The 23,386-nt window shown below is 52.3% G+C and overlaps 1 protein-coding gene across 2 annotated transcripts in view; it reads left to right on the top strand.

The window, feature by feature from the left end:
• Positions 1-23,085, top strand: part of SLC4A3 (solute carrier family 4 member 3) — a 33,386-nt gene extending 10,301 nt beyond the window's left edge. The window contains exons 4-22 of one of the 2 annotated variants that reach the window (XM_035331187.1): positions 413-555; positions 952-1,163; positions 6,868-7,019; positions 7,675-7,855; positions 8,820-8,955; positions 9,147-9,321; positions 9,684-9,780; positions 11,578-11,762; positions 13,840-14,053; positions 14,376-14,597; positions 15,016-15,164; positions 16,199-16,393; positions 16,537-16,743; positions 17,489-17,578; positions 19,142-19,308; positions 19,706-19,959; positions 20,273-20,442; positions 20,910-21,083; positions 21,863-23,085. In XM_035331187.1, coding sequence (XP_035187078.1) covers positions 413-555; positions 952-1,163; positions 6,868-7,019; positions 7,675-7,855; positions 8,820-8,955; positions 9,147-9,321; positions 9,684-9,780; positions 11,578-11,762; positions 13,840-14,053; positions 14,376-14,597; positions 15,016-15,164; positions 16,199-16,393; positions 16,537-16,743; positions 17,489-17,578; positions 19,142-19,308; positions 19,706-19,959; positions 20,273-20,442; positions 20,910-21,083; positions 21,863-21,940 — 3,201 coding nt within the window. In that variant the 3' untranslated portion in view covers positions 21,941-23,085. The remainder of the gene's footprint in view (positions 1-412; positions 556-951; positions 1,164-6,867; positions 7,020-7,674; positions 7,856-8,819; positions 8,956-9,146; positions 9,322-9,683; positions 9,781-11,577; positions 11,763-13,839; positions 14,054-14,375; positions 14,598-15,015; positions 15,165-16,198; positions 16,394-16,536; positions 16,744-17,488; positions 17,579-19,141; positions 19,309-19,705; positions 19,960-20,272; positions 20,443-20,909; positions 21,084-21,862) is intronic. The other variant, XM_035331186.1, reaches the window with a different exon arrangement.
• The last annotated feature ends 301 nt before the right edge of the window (positions 23,086-23,386 follow it).

Raw genomic sequence — 23,386 nt, 5'->3', positions numbered from 1 at the left:
GTCAACAAAGGGTGTGTGGCCAAGGGAGTGAGCTGCTTGGGTGGAAGAGTTTGTAGAGGAGAGCCTCAGAGCTGTAGGATATTGTGGGAAGAGTGGTTCTGTCCCTGCCTAGCAGAGATGGGCGCCAGGGGACAATGACAGGTAAGCCTTTGCCCAGGGTGGATGCTAGGGAGGGAGCACATGACCATTTTTGGGGTGTAAGGCATGGGGGAAGGTCAGTGTGTCTGTACCTGGGGTGTATCAGATTGGGGGGGGGGGGCTTAATATGGCCAGTCCCGGGGTGTGTGGGGCACATGGGGGACATTGGAGTGACTTTACTAGGCTGTGGGGACATGGGGAGGATCTGTGTGCCATGGACTGTGGCAAGGGGTGCCTGGCCTGGCTCGTGCTCTCAGGGCTGTTGTCTCCGCAGTTCACCATCGGCAGCGATGAGGACGAGTCTGGCAGTGCTCTGGCCCCAGCGCAGTTCCACGTGGAGGAGGAGTGTGGCATCCTGTCCCCCGTGCCATGCTTCTCTGACCTGCAGCCAGACAAGAGCTCTGCCTCCCTCCCCAGGTAGGAGAGCGGGTGCTGAGCTGCTGCCACCCTCCAGTCTGGGGGGTCACTGCCCTGCCCTGCCCCTGGGGTAGCACGGGGAGGTGTGTGGCTGTGCCCAGCCTCTACTCTCCTGCTGAACCAGAGGGGCCATGGGGCTGAGTGGCTGCAGCACCAGTGCTGCTCCCCAGCAGGATGGACGCTTTCTGGGACTTCCTTAGCCCTGTGGGATCCCCAGGGTGTGGGTTTAGGGGCCCTGGGCTGTGCATGCGGAATATTCTTTCTCCCAGTTAGCTCATGCTGACCTGCAAGCTGGGAAACTGAGTTGAGGACCATGAGGTCCTCATCCCTTGTGAAGGGGCAGAACCTGTCGCCACTCCCCCTATTTGCTACCATCAGTCTCTTTGGTCCCTACAGCCTCCCTGGGCCTCGGGAACGTCTGTCCCGAGGGTGGGACAAGCGCAAGCCCTGGGGCCAGGTGGCGAGTGGACAACGAGTTACCTACGACTTGAAGGAGAGAATGTGCATCGGCAGCATGACCACGCTGGAGAGCGCAGCGTATCAGCGTGTCCCCACAGATGAGGCTGAGGCCCAGATGCTGGCATCTGCTGACTTGGATGGCATGAAAAGTAAGGCTCTGTGATACTATAGTGCATGTTTCTTGCATCTTTCTGCTTTGCCCTCTTCCCTAACAGCTCCAGGCATGGTCATCAGCCTTCCCCGAGAACCTGGTCCTCATCTCCCTGTTCCTCAGCCCCTGCATTCTAGCTCTGACTCCTCTCTATCAGTTCTGCTGGCATCCAGAGCACCAGTGCCCATGTTTCCACGTGAGCCCAGCACCTCTCCTCCCACCCAAGCCACAGGTGCCGGCCCTCCTCCACCCATCCCGCTGCCCTCTCAGTTTCAGGGCTCCCTGTGTTTCCCTGAGACCCAGCTCTCTCCTTCCCTGACACACTTTCCCAGTTACCAGCCCTCCGTGTGCCACGCCAGCTCTTACACGGCAGGCACCCGATGTGAGGAGCCTCCCCTCTCCTCCGCGCTGCTTGCCGAGAGGCAGCTGCCCCTTCCGAAGCGCCTCCGAGGGGACTGCCCCTGTGTGCGCGAGGGCAGACAGCAGAGACGTCATGGAAATGCACGCTCCGGGCCTGAGGACATGGAGAATTCAATAGGTTGCTCTGCGGGCTGGAGAGGGAGGGAGACACCAGAGGGGAGTGAGGGAGAGAAGCGGTGCTGCATGCGGAGCCGGGCTGTCCCTGGGCCACGGGCAGCACGTCCCTGGGCATCCAGCGAGAGACCCCGTGGCAGAGCGAGGATCCTGCTCCCAAGGAGCCAGTGGGGCAGCCCCCACAGGAACATCCCTGGGTGGAACCGTTCTTTCCAGGACCTCCTCAGTCGCCAGGGGCTGCTGCAGGCAGCACCTTCATGCCCCGTGCCCAGGGGAGCGAGGCACCGGGGCTGGCCCCAGGGCTGCGGTGAAGCCCTCCCAGGGCAGCTTGCTTTCTGCACTTCAGCCTGGCTACCCCGGCCCCTCCTCTGAAGGTGAGTGGCTCATGGCGCCTGACCCCTGACCTTCGCAAGGACAAAATGACAACCCTTCAGGAGGGAGAGGAGGCAGCGAAGGAATCGGAAGGGGGCAGCAGCCCTGAGGTAGCAATGAGTACCTGCATTCGCAACTCGCTCGGCTATGAAGACTTTGATGAATTTGCCTTCAATTTTGAAGACTATGATTTATGGGAGGCCATCAGAAACCATCTGGGCTACCCAGGCGGGGAGCCCACCTGTAAGTACCAGAGCAGTGACCCTCGGTTGCAGATGTAGATCAGAGCCCCGATCTAAGTATCCCTCACCCTGTGTTTGCTGTCTGCTGCCCCCTCTGTGTCAGGTTTGTCTCCTGGTTTAGAGAAGGGATTGTCTGCCCTGCTGCATGCATCCCTGTGCCTGGGAATGCTGGAGGAGCTGTCTGTGTGTCTGCCTGCGGTCTGTACAGATCCATTTCACAGTGTTGAGGTGCTTCCCTGTGTGTGTCTTGCTCAAGTAGTTCTGGAGTCAGCTGCATCTTTAGTTTGTGCTTATCGGGATGTAGCCCACGCTGTGGCCAGAGGAAAAGCTGCTGCTCCAAGGCATGTATTTTGAAGGAGAAATTTTCCCTTCCCTCTGTGGCACAGAGTGACAATGAGCTGTTGCTCTTCGCTGGAATTTGAGCCGGGCCACAGATCTGACAGAAGCAGAAGGTATCAGGTTCTCGGCTCTGCACCGAGGAGGATATAAACTAGTCCCTGTGTCTGCAGGCTTGAGTGTTGTTTGTGAAATCAGCTAATGGCAGGCTGGCTGGGGTGCCTGGAGAGGGGAAAAGAGGAAGGAAGTGAGAGTGAGAAAAGCAGGGAAGGAGAGAATAGGAATCCCAAGTGCAAAGAGCACCTTTCTATTCTCTGCATCTGTTTCCTTAGCCGTGCAGCCCTTGTGAAAAACTGGCTCTCTGAGCCATCCCAGGGACTGCACAGAAACCAGATCCTCACTCCCACCTTTCTTCTCCTTTCTTTTCTCAGCTGGCAGTGGTCACTCACAGTTAAAAGGTGGCTTTGCCTGTCACCTTGGGAGTGACACTATTCATAGTCGTAGCTCTGTGGCAGCTGCCCAGATGTCCTCATCTAGATCGTGTTCTGATTTTTCAAGGCATTTTACAAGCGCGCAAGGGAAGGTGACGTGGCCCCAGAACTAGCTCACTTGCAGGCTTTGCAAGCAGGATTGGGAAGGCAGAGAGCAAAATGGACCCAGGAGGCTCAGTTCAGTTTCTGTCTCTGCCACAGCATGCCAGTATGATCTTGGGCAAAACATTTAACTCCCCATTCCTCCCAGTCCCAGCATCATTTTCTCTCTCTCAGCTAGTCCATTTTTATAAACCTTGCAGCCTCTGGGGAAGAAACATCTGGCTGTGTGCTTGTACAGGGACCAGCAACTGGGGATTTACTTCTGGCTAGGTCTGATACTTGTTACTGTAAAGTCACAGACAATTTAATAGGAGCAGAGTTCAAAACACAAACCTGGAGCAAATTGTCACTGCCAGCTGTCCCAGGCTGAGCAACCTATGCATTAAAAGTGTGAGAAATTGCCCCAATTTCACCCAAGAAGCAATGGCAGCTCTTGGGAAGGTGGAAGGGGCAGATTGCTTCTAGAAGGTGTGATAAGCATCACTTATGAAGGGGGGATATTTGGCTTGCTAGCAGTTAACACATTCATTGATTGCTACAGCTAATGCTGCAGGTGCTTGAAATAGGATGTACTGTCCAGTCAACTCTTAATTATTTCTGCACAATAAATCCACACTGTGAATTAATCCCGCAGAGAAGCGGCAGAGACAGAGACGGCAGAGACAACAGTGTCAGGTCTGTACAGAGGCAGCTCGTGTCCAGCTAGTGCCGCTTGCTCAGCTACTTGCTACATGGCAGTTGCTCTTCCAGGAACATCTTCGACTGAGGGAATAGATTCTGCAGAGCAGTGTCCTTGTTGGACCTGTGCCCGTCTCTTTATACTCCTTTTAGTGACTGGAGCACGGAGGGCACTATGCAGGGACACCTGGGTGGTAACAAGGATTAGCTGGGGTCCAGCTGGCTCTTTACCTTGAACTCAGCACCAGCCAGGACAGACTTGACTTCTGTGTCAAGCCATCCAGGGAGTCTGTATTGCATTTCCCTACTATCTGCTTTATTCATGTTTTTCCACTCTGCAGTGCATGCTGGCATCTCAATGATGGAGAAGTGACAGGTCTTCAGTCTGCTATTTCTGCCATGGGTGGTGTGTGTTAGGGAAAAAAATACATCCTGTCTTGGCTGAGTATGAGTGCAAACAGCACCCAGGAAAGTTGTCTTGGTCCTTCTCTCTACGCTGTAGTTGCTTCTCCCCCTGTCCTGGGGTCCACAGAGCTCATTCTTAGTCCCAGGCCCCCATTCAGGACTGCTGGTACGCCTCCAGAGATGCATGGCAGGTTGCAGGTTTGTTCTTCCCCTGATGCTAGCTGGTAACTGAAGCACAGAGAGCTTGCATCTTCATAACTCCTCTCGTGTCTTAGTTACCTTCCTTTTCACAGTGACATAGGTATACTGTGGAAACAACAGGCATGGCCCAATCGCGTCTTCATATACTTCTGTGTGTGTCTACACGTCTGCACACACTTGGCCATATAGTTATAGCACACATCCCACATGCATGTACATACTTTGGGGTTGGTGGTGTTTGTGTGTCTCTATATATTCATATTTACTCACAAACATACTGTCCCACTCCAGCTAAACCTGGGAAAGCTGTGGCAGGTGCAATAGCTTTTTTCCAGAACCCAGCACAGGGCTTTTTATGTGTTGGTATATGTGACTTTTTATGTGTTGAGTAGCGTTTTGTTTAGTCTAACTTTAAATATCCCAAGAGATAGGGTTGCAGTCTCTTCTTCCTTGAGGTAATGCTATAGCTTACCAATGAGGCAAAGAGGAAATGTTCATTGCTGTGATGCTGGGCTAGCAAGTTGCTCTCTAGTACTGATACAACTACTCTGATGCCTCTTCCTGGTCTTTCTGCTTGTGGATGGAGGGTAAAGAAAGGAGGAAAGTGGGAGCTAACACATGGGTTGAAGGCATTCTGCTGAGTTGGATGGGCTAGGACTGATTCTGGAGGAAGACTTTAACCAGTGGACAGTAACATTTGTCATCTTCAGATTTATCTGGAGGAAAAGATACTTGGTCAGCCTGAGAAATCTGATTGACGGAAGCCAACGTGGCAAGATGATCTTCTGGAAGAGACTGTGGGAGATGCTTTGTGGGAGGGTAACGCACCAGGCTGTTGTAGTGGTGCCACCATAGGAACCATGCTCCATAAACTGTCCTCATACATTGTCACTGTCTCATGCTCTGCTCATGGGGAGCTAGTGGAGCTAGCTATGGCAAGAGCTGTACTTTGTGAGAGGAAGCTGTTCTGGAGAATTTGGCTTCAAGCAAGGAGGGAAGAGCTGTTCTCTGGGAACATTGCCCTTGGATGTCAGTACAAGATTGTGTCCTGAGTAAGGACCCCAGGCTTCAGGCTCTCACTTGAACTTGACATTCATTTGGAGGAAGTGGCCGCGGAGCATGCAGGAACTGAGAAATCTATGCAAAAGTTGGAGGAAGCCCCCCACACGCACAGCTCCCAGAAATGCTACTATCAGCGGGCGGTTATTGGCTCCTATTGACATTGCAGTGCAGTAAGTGGAGCAGGGAGGAGTCCAGCTGACAGCAGGACTTGCATCAGCAGGGCAGCCAGTGGGTGAAAATCCCCTGAGGCTCACTATTGATTCATTTTATATTTAATTTAGCAACCCAGATTTCCAAGAAGCAAAGCCATGTTACGCCTGGCCTGGTGCTGGGCTGTTTCTTTCCATGCCATAGATGCACAGATATCTTCCTGCAACGTCAAGGAGTGTGTGTGGCCTTCAAGCCCAATGCTTTCCACTACCTCTCATGCCCAGAGCTCATGGTCTGTGTGTGCTGAGGAAGATACACTTGCTCTCTCTTGCCCAGGTGCTATTTCTCTGGCATTGCAAATGGGGCTGGCCAGGTCTTGGTGAGTACTGGCTAGCTAATAGCACTGGTGTAGTTTGGTGGTAGGTCTGTAAACGCAGCCTCTCTGGAGGGTTCAGGAGGCTGTGATTCAGCCGGCCAAGCCCCGTAACACAGACCTTTCAAGGGGCACTGCAGCACCACCGTGGATCGTCTGGAAACGGCGATAGCTGGAGTTAGTTGCACAGCCTACATGCCAGTCCCAGGTCTGCTCTGTTACACTGCAGTCTTACCACACAATTAAATAAAACGGCCATTGATATTTCCATGTGTCTCCCAGACCAGCAGCTAAATATCCTTCCTTTTCACTGCCCTCTATGCTTGCTGAGCACCAAGCCTTTCTCCAGGGGGAGAAATGAGCCCCAGCCCATTGCCTGCCTGTGCTGTCGGGGTGCAGAGCTGCGCGGGCAAGGCTTCAGACTGCTTTCTGTTGGGGCAGTATGGGGAGGGTTCGCCCACCACTCATTCAGGTACTGCGAATAAGCTTTTGCAGTGATGCTCCAGCATGTGCACAGCCTGGGAGGAAACCTCCTTCTGAAGGCATTAGCTCTTAGACATCAGGAACAGCTGCAAGTAGGCAGGTGAGACAGGAAAGATCTTCAAAGGTCCGGAGGGTGATGGTGAGTGCTCCAGCTGCCAGGGCTGTGCTAGTGTAATCTAATGGAAGAAGGGTGGGCTGGGATGTGGTTCTGTGCCAGGCAGTGTGTTTCCACTAGACACACCGGTGGTCTCTTCTCCTTTCCCTTGTGTTCAGGCCACCGTTTTGAAGATAACCCTGGTGTGAGGAGGCATCTGATGAAGAAACCGTCTCGGAGCCAGATCACCAGGACAAGCAAAAAATTAGCATCAACTCCATCTGTCAAGAAAAAGAAGAAGAAGAAGAAGTTGGATAGAAAGCCTCATGAGGTATCCATGTGCTGTCCTCCCACACTTGTTCAGAAGCCATAAATCAGGATGAGAAGCAGGCATTTTATAAAGTGATAAATGTGGTTTCAATATAATTATTTTTTTACATGGCCTTGGACGTGACATTTCAAGCTCTTATCCATTGTCATGAGGGCTGAACAAGTACTTCTTCAACAGAAGTTGAGATTTCTCTGAAATCACAGAGCTTTAACTTTAGGAAAGACATATAAAAGAAGTCAGAGAAATGATAGTGCTGTTTTGGAAGTCAGCAGCACAGTGATTTCGCCATCTCTGGTGAGAAAGTTAGTGTAGGAAACCTGAGGGGAAACATATTTTAGCCAAGAAGCAGGCAAAGGAAAAAGATGTTAGTTTTGGTAGAGAGGGGTCCAGGTTTGCCTCATTCTCTCTTCTCTGCCTGCATCATCTAAATTGAAGCTTTCTGCTGCTCTGTGTACTGATGGAAGCTCCTGCCCTGCTGCCAGTGATATTTGTCCTGTTTCTGTCCACCAGCCCTCTGGTTACCTAAGGCAGGTTTACCCAGGCATTGCTATAGACCAAGTAGCACACTGAGGGCAAAGCTGAGGCTTTCCACACACTGCTCATAGAACTCTGTGCATCAGGGGAAGTCTCACATCCTTGCTGTAATCCCTACCAGGTTTTTGTGGAGCTGAATGAGCTGGTGGTGGATAAGAACCAGGAGATGCACTGGAGGGAGACAGCCCGCTGGATCAAGTTTGAGGAGGATGTAGAGGAGGACACAGCAAGGTGGGGGAAACCCCACGTGGCTTCACTGTCCTTCCGCAGCCTGCTGGAGCTCAGGAAGACAATTGCCCATGGTGAGTCAGGAACTGCTTTGTGCCACCAGCCAGGGTTTGTGTATTGCTCTGGGACAGGTTGTGCTGGGCAGCTTCTGTTGCTGTTTGGCCACTCGCTGCTGTTTGGCCAGCAGTTTCTCTGTCCGTGCTCCTTGTAGGGTGTGGGGAGACAGGCAGTCCTGCACCCCATTTTCCAGGGTAGCCCAAGGATGTCCACGTTGGATCCGTGCTCTGCTTTGCTGCTCTCATGCACATAGCAGCTGTGACATCCAGCTGTGTCTGGGCTGGAGATCATCTGTGTGAGAAGGCAAATCCATTCAGAATGGATGAGAGAGAGCTACAGAGCTACCAGTGCTTCTGGGCATGGGTAATTCACCGAAGGGAGAGACTTTCTCCCTGGAGAGCAGAGAGATCCCCTTGGGATGAGAGTCTGGAGTCAGAGCCCACGTAGTCTGCTGCACGCATACATCCCACTGAGTGGGATGTCTTGCTGTTTGTATATTGACATGGTGTTTGTGCTATTTTAGTGAGAAGTGCTCACATCCCACAGGTGATGGGGTGGCAAGTTTTTCTGAAAGCTCTCAGCATGCCAAGACAGAAGCTTGTGGTTTCTCTTGAGATAAAGGTTTACATGGAGGACGTGGAACACTTGGGCTTGGGGAATTATTCAGCTGAGAGCATTAAAATCTGTACCCCAAAAACAGCCTGGCTCCTACTGTCCCCACAAACACACGTTTCTCAAGGGCACAGCCCAAAATTGCCCTGGGGAAAGACTTCCCAGCAGTTGGCTGGTCTGAGGCCCCTGCCCTGTGTGTGGGCGCTGAGACTGGCTGCAGAGGGGAGGCAAGAAGGGCTGAGAGGTGCCTCCAGTGGGAGGAGGGCCTGGTGCTGGTGGGGCTGTTGTGGGATGGCTGTATCCCCAGAGCACGTGTGCAGCGGGGAGTGCTGCACACTAGGAGCAGGGCTCTTCCCCTCCTGCTGGCAGGTGCTGTCCTTCTCGACCTGGAGCAGACCACACTGCCTGGCATCGCTCACCTCATGGTGGAGACCATGATCATCTCTGACCAGATCAGGGCGGAGGACCGAGCCAATGTACTGCGTGCCCTGCTGCTCAAGCACAGGTGGGTGAGACACAGACAAGGGCTGTGGGAGGCTCAAGGCTTATCTGCAAGCCCCAGGCAGCAAGGGAGGCTGGCAAGGATCTGGCTGTACCTCAGATAGCTGGATCACTGCCATGGTGGGGCAGGTGGTGGGATAGGGCAGGGAGACTATCTAGGGCAAGATAATGAGGCTGTGCCACTCCATCCTCCAGCCACCCGAATGATGAGAAAGAGGGCTTCTTTCCAAGGAACCACTCCAGCTCCAGCATGAACTCCATTGTGGGGAACCACCACCACAACCACACCACGGACACCTGCGTGCCCCTCATGGGGGAGGAGCGCATTGAGATGGCTGACCCCAAGGCCCACGAGACTGAGTGCAAAGAGGTAAGAGCGATGCGAGGGGTTACCACTCAATTTTCCAAACATACCCTAAGGTCACCCTTTGGCCTGTGATGGCACACAGCAACTCTTGATGCCTACTTCTGGGCTCTGTCACGGGAGGACTTGTCATTGCAAGGGCTGAGCTCCCCTAGATCACCCAGAGCGCTGAAAATCAGGTCACTGCGTTATGATTTTGGGACCTAATTTTAGCCTCACCCTGTATGTGAATGTCTGCTGGAGCTTGTGATGGCAGCAACAGCCCTGGCATTTGCAGGATGACCTTTCACTGCAATGATGCGTTATTAGTGTAGGGAAACCAAGGCACAAGGGCACTGTCCTTACTTTTTCGTATTCTCCCCTGGCAGAAAAACCTGCATCTCCATAATTCTGAGGGGCACCGTAAATACCTGAAGCTGATGGAGAAGATTCCTGAAGATGCAGAGGCCACAGTGGTCCTTGTGGGTAAGAGGCAAGAAGTGGACTCCCCTGACACCAAAAGAGACCAGTTCAGATCCTGGTCTGGGCCCAGCTGTGGGTGCTCTCCCTCCTGAGGTGTATCTGGACATCTAGTACATGTTCCCAAAGTTTAAGTGAGAAGGGAGCCTTGTATGCTCTCTTCTGTAGAGATAATGCACATTTTGTTTGTTAGTAGTAAATGTAAAGGGTGACTGGCTATTTTTTTCTGCAATTAAGAAGTACTGAATGTGAAGAGGTTGATAGACACTGTTGTTGGGGACTGGTGCCCAGCTTAGAGGAGAAAGTTTAGCCACCTCACCAAAACATCCCATTTTGCAGCTCAGAAGTGGATAAACGGTGCCCAAGGGACTGATTGCCAGCACTGCTGTAGGGCCTTGTGTTGTTCTCTGACCATTGCTGCCCCCAGCCTGGCTAGCCCATTACACCTTGCCAGCACCTAGGTCCTGCCCCTGGCTAATTTTGGTTGTTGGCTGTATGTGCCGAGGAGCTTGGAGTTTTGGGGAGCAGGGCCCAGCAGCTGGCAAGGCCTCTGGTATCTGCCATATCACTGCCTAGAGATATTTCTCTATCCAAATGAGGGCTGTGGGCAGGCAGCCATGAACATCAGTGGGTTTAGAGCCTTCTGACCACAAGAGAAGTCCTTTTCAGCACTTTGCTGGCATTAACATCTGACCAAACAGAACTATGCTACAAGCACAGTAAATGTCAGTGCCTGTCTAGGAGATAGAAAACTTGGGCAAAGAGACTTGGCCGCTTAACCAAGCTTTTGCTAAACCATGATGAGGCCAGATCAGTTTGATAAATGCACTTTGAGTACTCAGATAACCACACACTGGACATTTCTGTATCTTGGGATTCTCGCGGCTGTTCAGATGGCCCAGATTTGCAAGTCTAACACAGAACACAGCTCTTTGCTGGACACAGATGGCAGAAAGATCAGTAATAATGCCAGAGAAATAGAAGTACTCAATAAACATTTGTGTTCAGTATCAGAAGGAAGCGGCTGGTATCCTGGAGGATGCGGGACTGCTTCCCAATCTGTTAGGTACTGAGAAGGCTGCCAAACACATTCATGAGATGCGGACATCGTCAAACAAACTGTAATTTGTACCTATGAGTCTTTAGAGAACTGGATCATTTTTCATCTGAAAAAACGTCTAGGAATGCAGGGAACACACGAGAAAAACAGAATAAAGCTAACGGTGTCAGTGGTTAAGAAACGAAGTACAGTGATCCAGTACCTATAGGTTGTTTAACCTGACATCCCTCTCAGCCAAAATAATGGCAGAGCTAATATGGGATTCAATTAATAAAGAGCTAAAGAATAAGAATGTAATTATTGCCAAGCGGTGAGGTTTATGGGAAATAGGTCATGTCAAGCAAACCTGATTTCATTGTTTGATGAAATTAGAAGTTTGTGTGATAAAACTAACTGCCTACATGTAAGAGGCTTCCTTCCATAAGGCAGTGGCTTAGTGGAAAACAACCTTCTGATATGAAATCAGCCCCTTACGATGTAAGTAGAGCCCATGTTTAAGAGATTGAGAATGTGCTAACTGGGAGAGCTAAAGAGAGTAAGTAGCATTGCTGGGGAACGATCAGTGAACAAAGGACTTTGAGCAGTCCTCAGCATGAAGCTTGGTGTCCTTTCTGTGGTCTGGAAACAAGTACGGGACTTCAGGGCTTGTGGGAACCTCCTAAATTGCTGTTTCCACTGTTCAAGGCTTCCCAGTACAGCTCACCCCAATGATTAACTATGCTCAAAACATTGCCTCCTGGTAGGTTGTGTGCAGTTCCTGGAGCAGCCAACTATGGCCTTTGTCCGACTAAATGAGGCCGTCTTCCTGGAATCTGTCTTGGAGGTCCCAATCCCTGTCAGATTCATCTTTGTGCTGCTGGGACCGAGCCAGGCCAACATGGATTACCATGAAATTGGCCGGTCGATCTCCACCCTCATGTCTGACAAGGTGAGGAGCTGACCAGCAACAACGCTGACACAATGCAAAGGAGCTTCAGTAGTTCCTTAGAAGTCAGTCCTGGGACAGGAGTGCTGCTGAGATGCTGTGCAAAGGCCCAGGTGGGAAAGACAGGCCTGAGCAGCTAGGATTTTTAAGAGCAGCCTGGCTAAAGCAAGGTAGGATGCTCCAGTACAGAGGGAAGAGTAGGGTAGATGTTTGGCTGGGACAGAGTGTGCTAGGCTGGGAGGTGAAGGAAGGGGGGGTATACATAAAAGCAGAAGCAAAGGGCTGCCCAAGGTTAGAAGAGTTGTGTTCAGTTGACATTTCACTAACAGAGGAGGGGAGGCTGAGTGGTGTCTGTGACCATGACATCTGGCCCAGGCAACACTGACAAGAAGGCCTAGCAGTGCCTGGGAACAATACATCAAGTTTTGCCGAAGCTTTCTAAGTCCCATGGCTGCGGTGTCCATGCAGAGGAGCACATCAATGCAGGAGAGATGAGGAGGCGGAAAGGTTTTTCTGCTAGGCACAGACACTGCTAGAAGTTCCCCATCTGGCTAGATGGCAGGAAAGTGAAATTTATTATCCTGGTAAGGAATTAAAGACAAAGAAAAGATAATCTGAGCATCTGCTGCATACATCCAAGACAGGAGAATCAGAGGTTCACAGGGTCTTTCTGGCTGGTGCCGTGCAACTTTAACCAAATAACAAACTGCCACTCCTGGCATCGGTGCAGAACTCTTCCTGAAATGGGGACTGAAAGGTCCACTCAGACTAGGTGGGTTGTGGGCAACAAGAGCCCCCAGCTGAAAGATCCCTCCCCAGGAGTAAGCTGAGACCATGAGCCAGGAGAGGTGAGCTGCCATATTCCAGCTTCAATGCTATGTTTGTAGGCTGATCTCCTCATCTGAGCCCTGCTGCTCTGTTGCTGGAGCAGGGGAGTCAGCTGCTGCAGCTGAGGCTGGCTGTAGCAAGGTTACTCGGTAGCTGGCGCCGTGAAGAGAGAATGGTATCATTTACAGCTGGAAGCTGTGGCTCCAGGGAGTCTGTGTACTGCACAGACCTTAGCTGTCGCCTACCTGCTTTACAGACAGGCTGCTCACTTGTTCATCTTCTTCTAGCCCTTTCACTGCAGCGATATGCAGGAGGCAATGCAGCACTTCTGCCCAGTTGCCAGCTACCTCCCCTACTACCTGTAGTAGTGCTGTCCCCTCATGGTCTCCTCAGAGACCTTCCTTGTCATCTCGTCCTTGCTGTCAGGAGCATCTCAATATTTTTCTGCCTGGTTTCACCTGCACAGCTTCCCTCATGCTGTAGACTCCCATTTTGCCTTCCTCTCCCATATTTGGTATCTTTACGTCCAAGTCTCCCAAGAGTCTCCTATGCTTGCTCTGCACTTAGATGTCTTACACTGCTTCTTATGCTTTATCTGCAGTATGTTAAGATTCCACCAGCTTGTCCCTCAAAACCAATCCAAGTTCAGACTAAAAGGACATCAATCTATTGCGTAGTCCTAATTTTGAGCTGCAGGGACACCTGAAGTCTTTAATCTCTGTGGTGCGGGGCTTCTGATACATTACTGAGCTGGGCTCTGCACTAGAGCCCTGCAGGACCAAGCGATGGCACACAGAGCTTGTAAGGAGGAGGATTTGGCCCAATACAGCAAGTGGTCTGGAGTAAACACTGTCATGGGCTGGCAAAGTATAGCAGCTAACCTACGGAAAGAGGCACCAGGCTAGCGGGGAAGCACAGATCTGATGTTGTTTGATGGAGAGGTCACAGGAGGGGAGCCCTGTGGTCTGGTGGAACACGTAGCTACCAGAGATGGGCTAGAGAGGTGGGGCCTGGGGGAGAAAAGCAAGGAGGTCACTGGGAAGGATTTATAGGGAAGGGAGCATATATAGAGAAATGTCATTAAGTGAAGCAGTGGGAGGGAATATGGGTCACAGAGTGGCAGTAGTGAAACGGGGGGAGGGAGTGGGATGTTACTGAAGGGTCACAGCAAGCATTGTTTCCAGTCTGTAGATAGCTGAGTGCAGTCTTGGTCTAAGCCTTCTCTCTTTCTTCTTTTCTCTGCCCCTCTCAGCACTTCCACGAGGCTGCGTACATGGCAGATGACCGTCAAGACCTCCTCAATGCAATCAATGAGTTCTTGGACTGCAGCATTGTCATCCCCCCATCAGAGGTGGAGGGGAAAGACTTGCTCAAATCCATTGCCACCTTCCAGAAGTTGCTGCTAAGGAAGAGGAAGGAAAGGGAGCAGAAGTCCATGAAAGAGGGGGATGTCCAGGAAGCCAAAGGTCTCTCCACTCAAATTTGGGCAAAAGAATTTGTGCCTAGTGCCCTCCGTGCCCCAGTGGGCCCTCCCCTCACAGAGCCTGGCAGAGGGGTGAGCGGGGCCTGGCTCCAGCAGTGGGCAGCATTGGTGGGGGGCAGCAGAAAGGGGGGCCAAGGGGAGGCAGGACAGTGGCTGGGGCAGCTAGAGGCGATGGGATGTGCAGTCACAGGGGGCCCACCAGGTTAACGCTGCAGGAGAAAGGTCTCCATGGGGTATGGAGAAAGGGCAGCCCAAGGGTGGCCCTGAATTCCCTCGCTCAAGCCCTGCCCTCCATGCACCTCCAGAGCTGTGTGAAGTGAAAGCTGAGGAAGAGGAGGAGGAAGCTGAGGACGACCCTTTGAAGCGGACTGGAATATTTTTTGGAGGTCTGGTTCGGGACATAAAGCGCAGGTACCCCAAATACCTCAGTGACATCAGAGACGCCTTGCACAGCCAGTGTCTCGCGGCCGTTCTCTTCATCTACTTTGCTGCTCTCTCTCCTGCCATCACCTTCGGGGGACTCCTAGGTAATGGGCCTGCTTTCTGGTCTGCTCTTTGCACGCTGGAACACTGGCTGTGTCTGTGTGATGCTGTGCTGGGGTGGGCTTCGGTGCCGCTTGCTGAGGGAGCGCAGCGGTGCTGCACTGTGGCCGCTGCCTTGTCCCCTCGCTGCTGCTCGGCCTCTCCAGCCTCGGCTCACTGCCCCTCTCTGAGCGCTCTCCAGGCAGGCTGTGCTGTTCCAGCCAGAGGAGCCCAGGGCTGGAGGCAGGCAGCGGGAGCCATCCCCAGAGCTCCCTGGTCTCTGTCTGCACTCCCTGCCCAGCGCAGGGGACCTCTGACTGGTGGGACAAGGACCTGCCTCCTCTGCGTGGAGCTGTGTCTACCTGCCTACGGAGACAGTGCCTGTGTCTGTCTGTAACACTTACATGCTGTTCTCTTTCCCAGGAGAGAAAACTGAGGGTCTCATGGGGGTCTCGGAGCTGATAATCTCCACCTCGGTTTTAGGCATCCTCTTCTCCCTGCTTGGAGCCCAGCCTCTCCTGGTCATTGGCTTCTCAGGGCCTCTGCTGGTGTTTGAAGAAGCTTTTTACAAGGTACTTGTGAAGCAGTGTCCATGCTTGGCACCCGTTCGCTCTGCCCATGTGCTGCAGAAGGCAGCCAGCATTTCTCAGCTCTCCCAAGGGACTGTGTTCCTGTGGACACCCTGGGTCCTACCAGGCTGTCCTCACTTCAGCCGGGGCTAGCCTTATCATTGCTGACCCTTTCCAGGTCACACCGCTGGGATTTCTGTCTCCTGTTGCTGTATCCCTCTGGCTGACCCTGTTGAGGTGTGACAATGGTGACAGCACTCTTTTGCCTGCTGACTGACAGGGGAGCTTTGTCCCCCAGCCCTGTGCTGCAGCCCAGTGGGCACTTGTAGCTCCTTCCTAAAATACTGCTCCACAATACTTCCTTGTTCTTGAGGCATCCTTTGAAGACAGTTTCACAACTGTTATCCGTACACAGATTTCCTTGTATGGGAACCCAAAAACATTCCGTGTGTCACCCATTTTGGAAGTCCCATGCACATTGCTCCTACCTCTCAGGACGAGCCCAAGGGTGCATGGTGCATGCAGATACCTTGGCCAGACAGGTTTTTTTTTTTTTTTCTTTTTTTTTCTTGAGAAGCATGGTCTCTTCACTGTTAAAACACTCTTGTGTCACCTTACCTCCAAACAGTGGGTTTAATCCTTTTTTCTGGCTGCTGCTATGTCTGGGTGTTTAAAGCACATTTTTTCCTACAGCTAGGTTTTCATCTTGGGTGTCAAGAGTTTGGAGCTGGTGATGCCATTGTGCAGTGGGGATTTCTCTTCTGTTCTGTAACCTCACTTTCCATTGACTGGTTTTGCTTTGTCCAGTCATGGTGTACAAAGGTGTACCTCTGTACACCTGCTTGGGGTGAGCTGGCTGGTGCTAATGAAAGGTCTGCAGCTTTACCTGTGATTCCAGCCTTGAATTCATGGTCTCTGTGTTAGTTGCCTGTGGAGATGAGGATGCCTTTTTCCAGGAGAGTCTGTGATCTTAACGGGGAGGAGATGAGGGAGGCAGCCTGAGGAGTTGTGTGTAACTTGTTGCCTTTCCATTTCAGTTCTGCCAGACACAAGGCATTGAGTATCTGACAGGCAGAGTCTGGATTGGTTTGTGGCTCATCGTCTTCATCTTCATTATCGTGGCAGCTGAGGGAAGCTTCTTGGTGCGCTACATCTCGCCCTTCACCCAGGAAATCTTTGCTTTCCTCATCTCCCTCATCTTCATCTATGAGACCTTCTACAAACTGTACAAGGTGAACCTTCCCCGGGGAGATGGGCTGCCATGTCTCTCGGGCCCCCATTCAGGCACCTTCTACATGCCCCTGTCCCCAACAATGACAGTGTCCCCTGCCCCTTCTTGTGGTGACACTGCCTGCTGCTTCTCCCACCTGCCCAGGTGTTTGCAGAACATCCTCTGCTGAAGTTTTACCCACCGAATGTGCAGAGCAGCCTGAATGCCAGCATGCTTTCTGCAGATGCGATGTCACTGGGAATCAGGATGCAGCCCAACACTGCTCTCCTCTCCCTCATCCTCATGCTGGGCACCTTCTTCATTGCCTTCTTCATGCGCAAGTTCAAGAACAGCCGTTTCTTAGGAGGAAAGGTGAGAGGTTTGTGGACCCAGATGTTAAGGATAAGGGACGTGTCAAACAAGTAATGCTTCTTGCTGCAGCCTTTTGTTCTGCAGAGCGTTTGCTTGTAGAAAGTTTGAATGAAATTGACCACAGTACTCTGTCCCCTTTGTGTCTTATCCAGCCCTATATGATCACAGCTGCACCCCGAAGTGTTGCTTTATTCCATGTGATGCTGGTGCTATTAGGGACCATCCGACAAAGAAGCACCAACAGTCTTTTAAATACTATGCAGAAGGGATGGTAGCCTGACCTAGGCTGTGGATGAGAGCTGGCTGTTGATGATGGTATCTGCAGAATCCTGCTCCAGTGAGCTTTTCTGAAAAGTCTCCAGGGCCTAGGGAAAGCTCCTTTGGCTGGATGCAAGTCTGTTAAACTAGAATGTAGGAGAAAACTTAGAATTTTTTTCCCTTTTCACATCTCTGTACACACAAGGCAACTGTGTAATACCTGGAGCACCATCAAAATAGGCCACTTGGAGCAATTAGCTGAGTGAAACACTTCAGGATGGCTGGATGACTGGGTGTTATTTGGGCAGTGGGATGCACAGCCCAATGGGCCAGGGCTGGGCTCCTTATCCTGCTCGTTAGCAGTGCTCAGGTTTGCAGTGGTGCTTGGCCCCATCCAGCCCTTGGCTTTGCCCCACGTTCCCCATAGCAAGGTGGGTGGAAGGAGCCAGCCTGTGCCCTTTTGCCACTGAGCGTGTTTGTTCTGCAGGCTCGGCGGATCATCGGAGACTTCGGGATCCCCATCTCAATCCTGGTCATGGTGCTGGTGGATTACACCATCACAGACACGTACACGCAGGTAGGTGCCCGCGCTGCCCTCGGAGCCCCTCCTCCAGCACAGCCAGTGATCCGTGCCACATCGTAGCATGCTCTTGTGCAACTGGGGATTTATATTTCCTGCCTTGTTAGTCATAACAGTGCAAAGCAAACAGAGACGCTCCCCTTGTCCTTACTCCCACGCTGAAAGGAAGCTCCAAGGGTCTTGCTGAGACAGAGACCAGAGCGCCCCTGATACCCCTCCGATATTCCTGCAGTTAATAGGGGAGGTTTTAGAGGATCAGAGAGAACCAGTGCAGTTAATACCATGTTTGTAACTCTAAAAACTTGTTTTCGTTCAACAAGACATAATTGGTTTATTCACACTAAAAGGGGTGGCATATAGAGAGTTTTCAGTGGTGTGCTCCGTCAAGTTTTTAGTACTTCCATGTGTATGCTCTTCTTAACTATAGGCTACTAAATGTTTTGACCATTCTACCTCAAACACAGTGATCTCTTTCCTAGTTTGTGCACAAACTTAAACTTATCAAACATACCCATCTCAAAGGTTTCATTTTTTCCCCTTTTTAATAGTTGCATAGTTTTGGTATTTCTGTCAACTAACGCTAGGGAGAGGGTGAAAGGTAATTCCTGTTCAGCATGCAACCTCTCTATCAAGACAGCCCAAGGCTTAATGGATTCCAAATGCATTCCTTTTCATTTAAATCTCAATGTGAAATCTGGTTTTATCAGACGTTAGTAAAATCATACACTTTGTTACATCCTTTTCATACCGTTCTACACTTCAACAATTAATATCAGAAGCATTATCATTTCACTATCAACTCAGCATATGTACACGGCTTTCTGAGAAAACAGTACTTAGTTGCACAGCTTAGCTCAAGTACAAGCATTCCAGAAATATTATTCATACTTATGCTGATTAACATAAATGCAAATCATAAACTCTCACTGCAGTGCTCATGCTGACAGATAGCAAGAACTGCTGTAAAGCAGGGCAGAGCCAAGACTTTAAATGCTAGTGAACGCAGGGTTGGGGCCATGTACAAATAGGAGTCTGTGTGGTCTCCAATGAGAGCACAAACATGATATTCCCACTGAACATGATAAGAGTGAGGACATTTCCAGAGAATGTGTCTAGTTCTGGGGTCCACAGTGCAAAAACAATATTGAAAAATGTCTCAGAAAAAGCTTAGTGTCTGGAAAACCATTGCAGAGAAGAGTGACCAGTTCAGGGCACTTGGTTGCTCCAAGCAGAGGTCAAGGAGCATTTTAAACATGGTCTGCATCCCTGACATGGGGGCGAGGTTCTTGAGGGAAGATGTTGATCTTTTGGACAAAAACCAAATGAATTCCTGTAGCTGAAAGAGGAAATGAGGCCCTTGTTAGAAATAGGGGACATGGGATTTTTTTTTTACACTGAAGGGGATTATCCATGAGAAAGTCCAGCTTGGGTCAGGGTTGCTGTCCCATCATCTGAATTTTCAGACCAAAGGAGCTGGGAGGATCAAGGCCAGACCAGTGTGAGGCTGTGGGCATGTGTGTATTGATGAATAACCGCTCGGTTTTGTGGCTACACCACCAGAAGCTGAATGTCCCGTCTGGCCTGTCAGTCACATCTCCTCACAAGCGTGGTTGGTTCATTCACCCCATGGGCAGCAGTGGGACCTTTCCATTGTGGATGATGTTTGCCTCTGCCATCCCTGCCCTCCTGGTCTTCATCCTTATCTTCATGGAGACACAGATCACTACGTGAGTACCTCCCCTGCCAACACCAACCATCACTCACCTCCAGGCTGGCAGGGCTGGGATGGGTGCTGGTGCCGTTGGTGTGCCCCTCACATCCCGGAGGGACAGCAAGGGCAGGACCCTGCCCATTTCAGACCACACCTTCTTGGATTCTCCCACTGTCTCGTGGCTCTCCTCCTGGGATACAGTGTGGTGGAGACCTGCCTCAGACAAGCACAGGACAAAACCTCTAATCTGAGGTTGGCATCTGCCATCTCCTGGCCATCTCCTTGTTGTCCCCATGTGTTCTCTGTTCAGGGAATGATCTTGTCCCCAGCTGCAATTCTGTCCACAGGCACTGGACACTTCCTGTGATGTATGTAAGTTGTGCCTGGCTGACACAATCTCTCTTTCCTCCCAGGCTGATTGTGAGCAAAAAGGAGAGGAAGCTGCTGAAAGGCTCTGGCTTCCACCTGGACCTGTTGCTCATTGGCACTATGGGGGGGCTCTGTGCCCTCTTTGGGCTGCCCTGGCTGACTGCAGCAACGGTGCGCTCCGTCACCCACGTCAACGCCCTGACAGTCATGAGCAAGGCCATTGCACCAGGGGAGAAGCCCAAGATTGAGGAGGTGAAGGAGCAGCGTGTGACAGGAGTGCTTATTGCTGCCCTCGTTGGTGAGCCTCTGCTTGGGGGAAGGAGTGAGGGGGGGTCAGGGCCGGCCACTCAGATCTCACCCTGGCTGTGTCCCTGCCCCACAGATCAGCTTGCACTTTGCTTGCTTGCTGCAGGACTGCCCCTGCCTACCTTCACACCAGCTCCTCTCTGGAAGCCTTGGGTAACCCCCCATGATCAGTCCTCCTTCACAGCCCCTCCAGCCAGACCCCTCTGAACCCTTGCACCCCGGGACAGATAGAGAGGAGGCGGGAGAGGGCTGGGTTTGGAGGGGCTGGCATGAGATGAGCCGAGCCCTGAGCTCTGTTTCTGCAGGCCTGTCCATTGTGATGGGGAACATGCTGCGACAGATCCCATTGGCTGTGCTCTTCGGCATCTTCCTCTACATGGGAGTTACATCCCTCACTGGCATCCAGCTCTACGAGCGACTGCTCCTGATCTTCATGCCATCCAAGCACCACCCTGACCACATCTACGTTGTTAAGGTGAGCGAAGGCAGGCTGCAGGAGAGCAGAGAAAGAAGAGGCAGTTGAGAGAGGATGCTAGTGATGCTTAGTTTGGTGACCCCTGAGGGGTGGTGTGCTGCAAAGTTGTGCCCAGAGGTAGTGCAGAATGCACATGGAGGTGATACAATGCTAGGATAGCGTGCTGACAGGCTGCACGCTGAAGTGTGTTGCCAGGATATCGGATGGACAGAGTGTTCACAGGGGTAATGCATGGCGTGAATAGCTGCAGGGGCACTACATGCTGTAGCAGCACTACAGGATATGCTGCTAGGGTGCACAGATGTTGAGGTACTACAGCCTTGCTGTAGTGTACAAGCAGGTAGAATGCACAGCACAGCGTTGTGTTACTGTACTGTGCTATGCAAAAGGGTTATGTTTGGCCATTTGGGCCTTTGTTAACCTGTGCAAGAGGATAATGTGTTCTCAGACTGGATTTACCTGCCTAGGTAAAGACCTGGAGAATGAATCTCTTCACCTGCATCCAACTGGCCTGCATTGTGCTGCTTTGGGTGGTGAAATCGACAGTGGCATCCCTGGCCTTCCCCTTCGTCCTGATCATGACAGTGCCATTGCGACGCTTCGTGCTGCCCCGCTTCTTCCATGACAGGGAGCTCAAAGCCGTAAGCAGATAACTGTCCTTGCACTCTTGGTTGCAACATTGTTGTGAGGTCGAGGAGATCCTTGGCTAGCTTGGAGATCCTTGGCCAGCAGAGCTTTGTCTTTTCCTGCTCTTGTTTGGTGGTCTTTGTTCAATGGCAATTAGGTGGGCTGGTGGCTTCCTCAGAGCTTGTAGTCCTGGGAATGGAACATGGGGTGGATGGGCAGCCTAGGGTAAGGAAACGGAGGATCCTGCCACACAGTAAGAGCTATCCTTTCCATCCTCCTCCTCCTCATTTGTGGCTACTTCATCAAGGAGACCCTCTATTTCCCCATCAAGGCAACAGCAGGACAGCCCAGCAACACATCAGAGCCTGCAGCTGCTTGGCAGAGGAGCACTTAACCACAGTGCCAGCAGTTTTGGGCACAGTGCTGGCAGCTCCTTCCTTGGGTGCTGCCAAACTCCAGAGTTCCTGTTGGTGAATGGCCTGGAGCAGCACCCCAAACTGCTGTGTGCCTGGGTTTTGCTGGCAAGGCAGGAGGCAGGAGCTTCTGTGCTGGACCAAAGCCCCAGTGATCAGGCACTGTCAGAATAAAATGCTTATAGCATTGGGCTGGGGAAGCATGGGTGGGCATGAGGGGTAGAAAAGACAGGCCTTTTGGGAAGGCAAGAAGCAGGAGCTTTGCTCTTCCCAGAGAAGAGAGCTGCCTGGCTCGCTGCATGCTGTTCCCTCGGCACCAGGCGTGACCCCGTGCTGGGGGCTGCAGTGGCCCTCAAAGCCCTGTCTCCGTCTCTCCCCAGTTGGACTCAGAGGATGCGGAACCAAACTTCGACGAGGACGGCCGGGATGAGTACAACGAGCTGCACATGCCTGTGTGAGCTGGGGCCTGCCGTCCCCACTCACGGGACAGCTGCTCACGCCTGCTCGTCGCTCCCAAGGACTAACTGGAGACTTGCCGTGAGCCATGCAGTCTTGCCAGGACCAACGAATGGCTGTTCCATAGCCCCGCAGGAGGCAGCCCTGGCTCCTGCTGCCCCATCATTCGCTCAGCAGAAGCTGTGAGTCTCTCTCTTTTCGGACCTGGTGGGCTGAGAGATGCCTCTCACATCCTGAAGCTGTGTGGTTCCAGAGTGCCCATGTGTCAGGGGGCTGCCCACTCCCTGCTGGAGGCAGCCTGTGTTCAGTCTGCAGGCCGTGAAGGGGAGCCATGCCAGCTGGTACCACTGTGTCCCACTCCACTACCACGAAGCTTGGGTGTCGCAGCACCACACACCATCGAGCAGTCACAGGGACAGGCCGGTGGATGGCCAGCGGGCTCCTCGCAGGCTGGGCAGTGAGAGCAGCCTCCATGCTCATCTGGGCAGATGCCTTCCTCCTGCTCCCTCTGCCTTCACAGCCAAACTGCCATCCCATGCACCCTCCTGAGCCTGGGGCTCCCTGGGAGGCACTGCCACCAACCCCTCAGCGTGTGCCCCAGTACACAGGTGAGGAAGGACCAGTGCTCTTCTCTGGCCAGCACAGCTCCCCCTGCACCGGTGGGACAGGCACTTTTTGGGCACTGACGTCTTGCTCTGCAGGGGTGCTCTGCAGGCCCTGTCCTTTAGGCCTTCATCTGCCCAGTCACCCTCCCACAGGACTCGTTTCCACTCTTGTTTGGCATGCGGGAGGCTGATCATTTCCTCCTAACTTTAACAACACTCTTCCCAAAAGGAAAACAGCACTGGGAGGGGATGAGCAGGTACCCTTCAGGCTGCCTTGGGTGTGTGCCCTGTTGCAGGGATTAAGGAGTCCTGTGCCATTCTGCACATTTAAAAAGGTTACAGGGGTCTGAGTAAAAATTCCTCACAGAGTTATGTCCCAGTTCCCGATCCCCAGCTCCCTGTCCTTGAGCACAAACCACATTTAAGAAGCTATACAAGAGATTTAGTGCTGGAGCACAAAACAGTCCTGTGGTTCCCCTCTTTTCCCCAGCACAGTGATCCACCAGGTCGGGCTCCCTGCAGCCCTGCAGTGAAGTCACTGAACCCCGTGGCCCCATTTCTGCTCACATACCTGGGTGACTTGCCATCTCCAGGGGTCCCCGCTGACTGGGAAGGAGCAGCATCCAGTATGCCCAGCACTCAGCCCCCTGGTCACCTCCGGGCAGCTCTGACCACCTTTCCACCTGGCAGGGATGTCTCCTGGGGTCTCCTGGACCAGCAGCCTCCGTTCAGAGCTGCCTTGGACACCACTGACAGTGCCCTTGCTGCCTGGGGCCAAGGCAGACGTAGCGGCCACTCTGGCTGCAGCTAGCAGCTCTGGCACGTGGGCAGCTCTGAGGGTAG

The sequence above is a fragment of the Oxyura jamaicensis genome, chromosome 7 (assembly GCF_011077185.1).
Source record: "Oxyura jamaicensis isolate SHBP4307 breed ruddy duck chromosome 7, BPBGC_Ojam_1.0, whole genome shotgun sequence".
Classification (NCBI taxonomy): Eukaryota; Metazoa; Chordata; class Aves; order Anseriformes; family Anatidae; genus Oxyura; species Oxyura jamaicensis.
The sequence above is the reverse complement of the archived record's forward strand: the minus strand, read 5'-3'. Positions and strand labels throughout refer to the sequence as shown.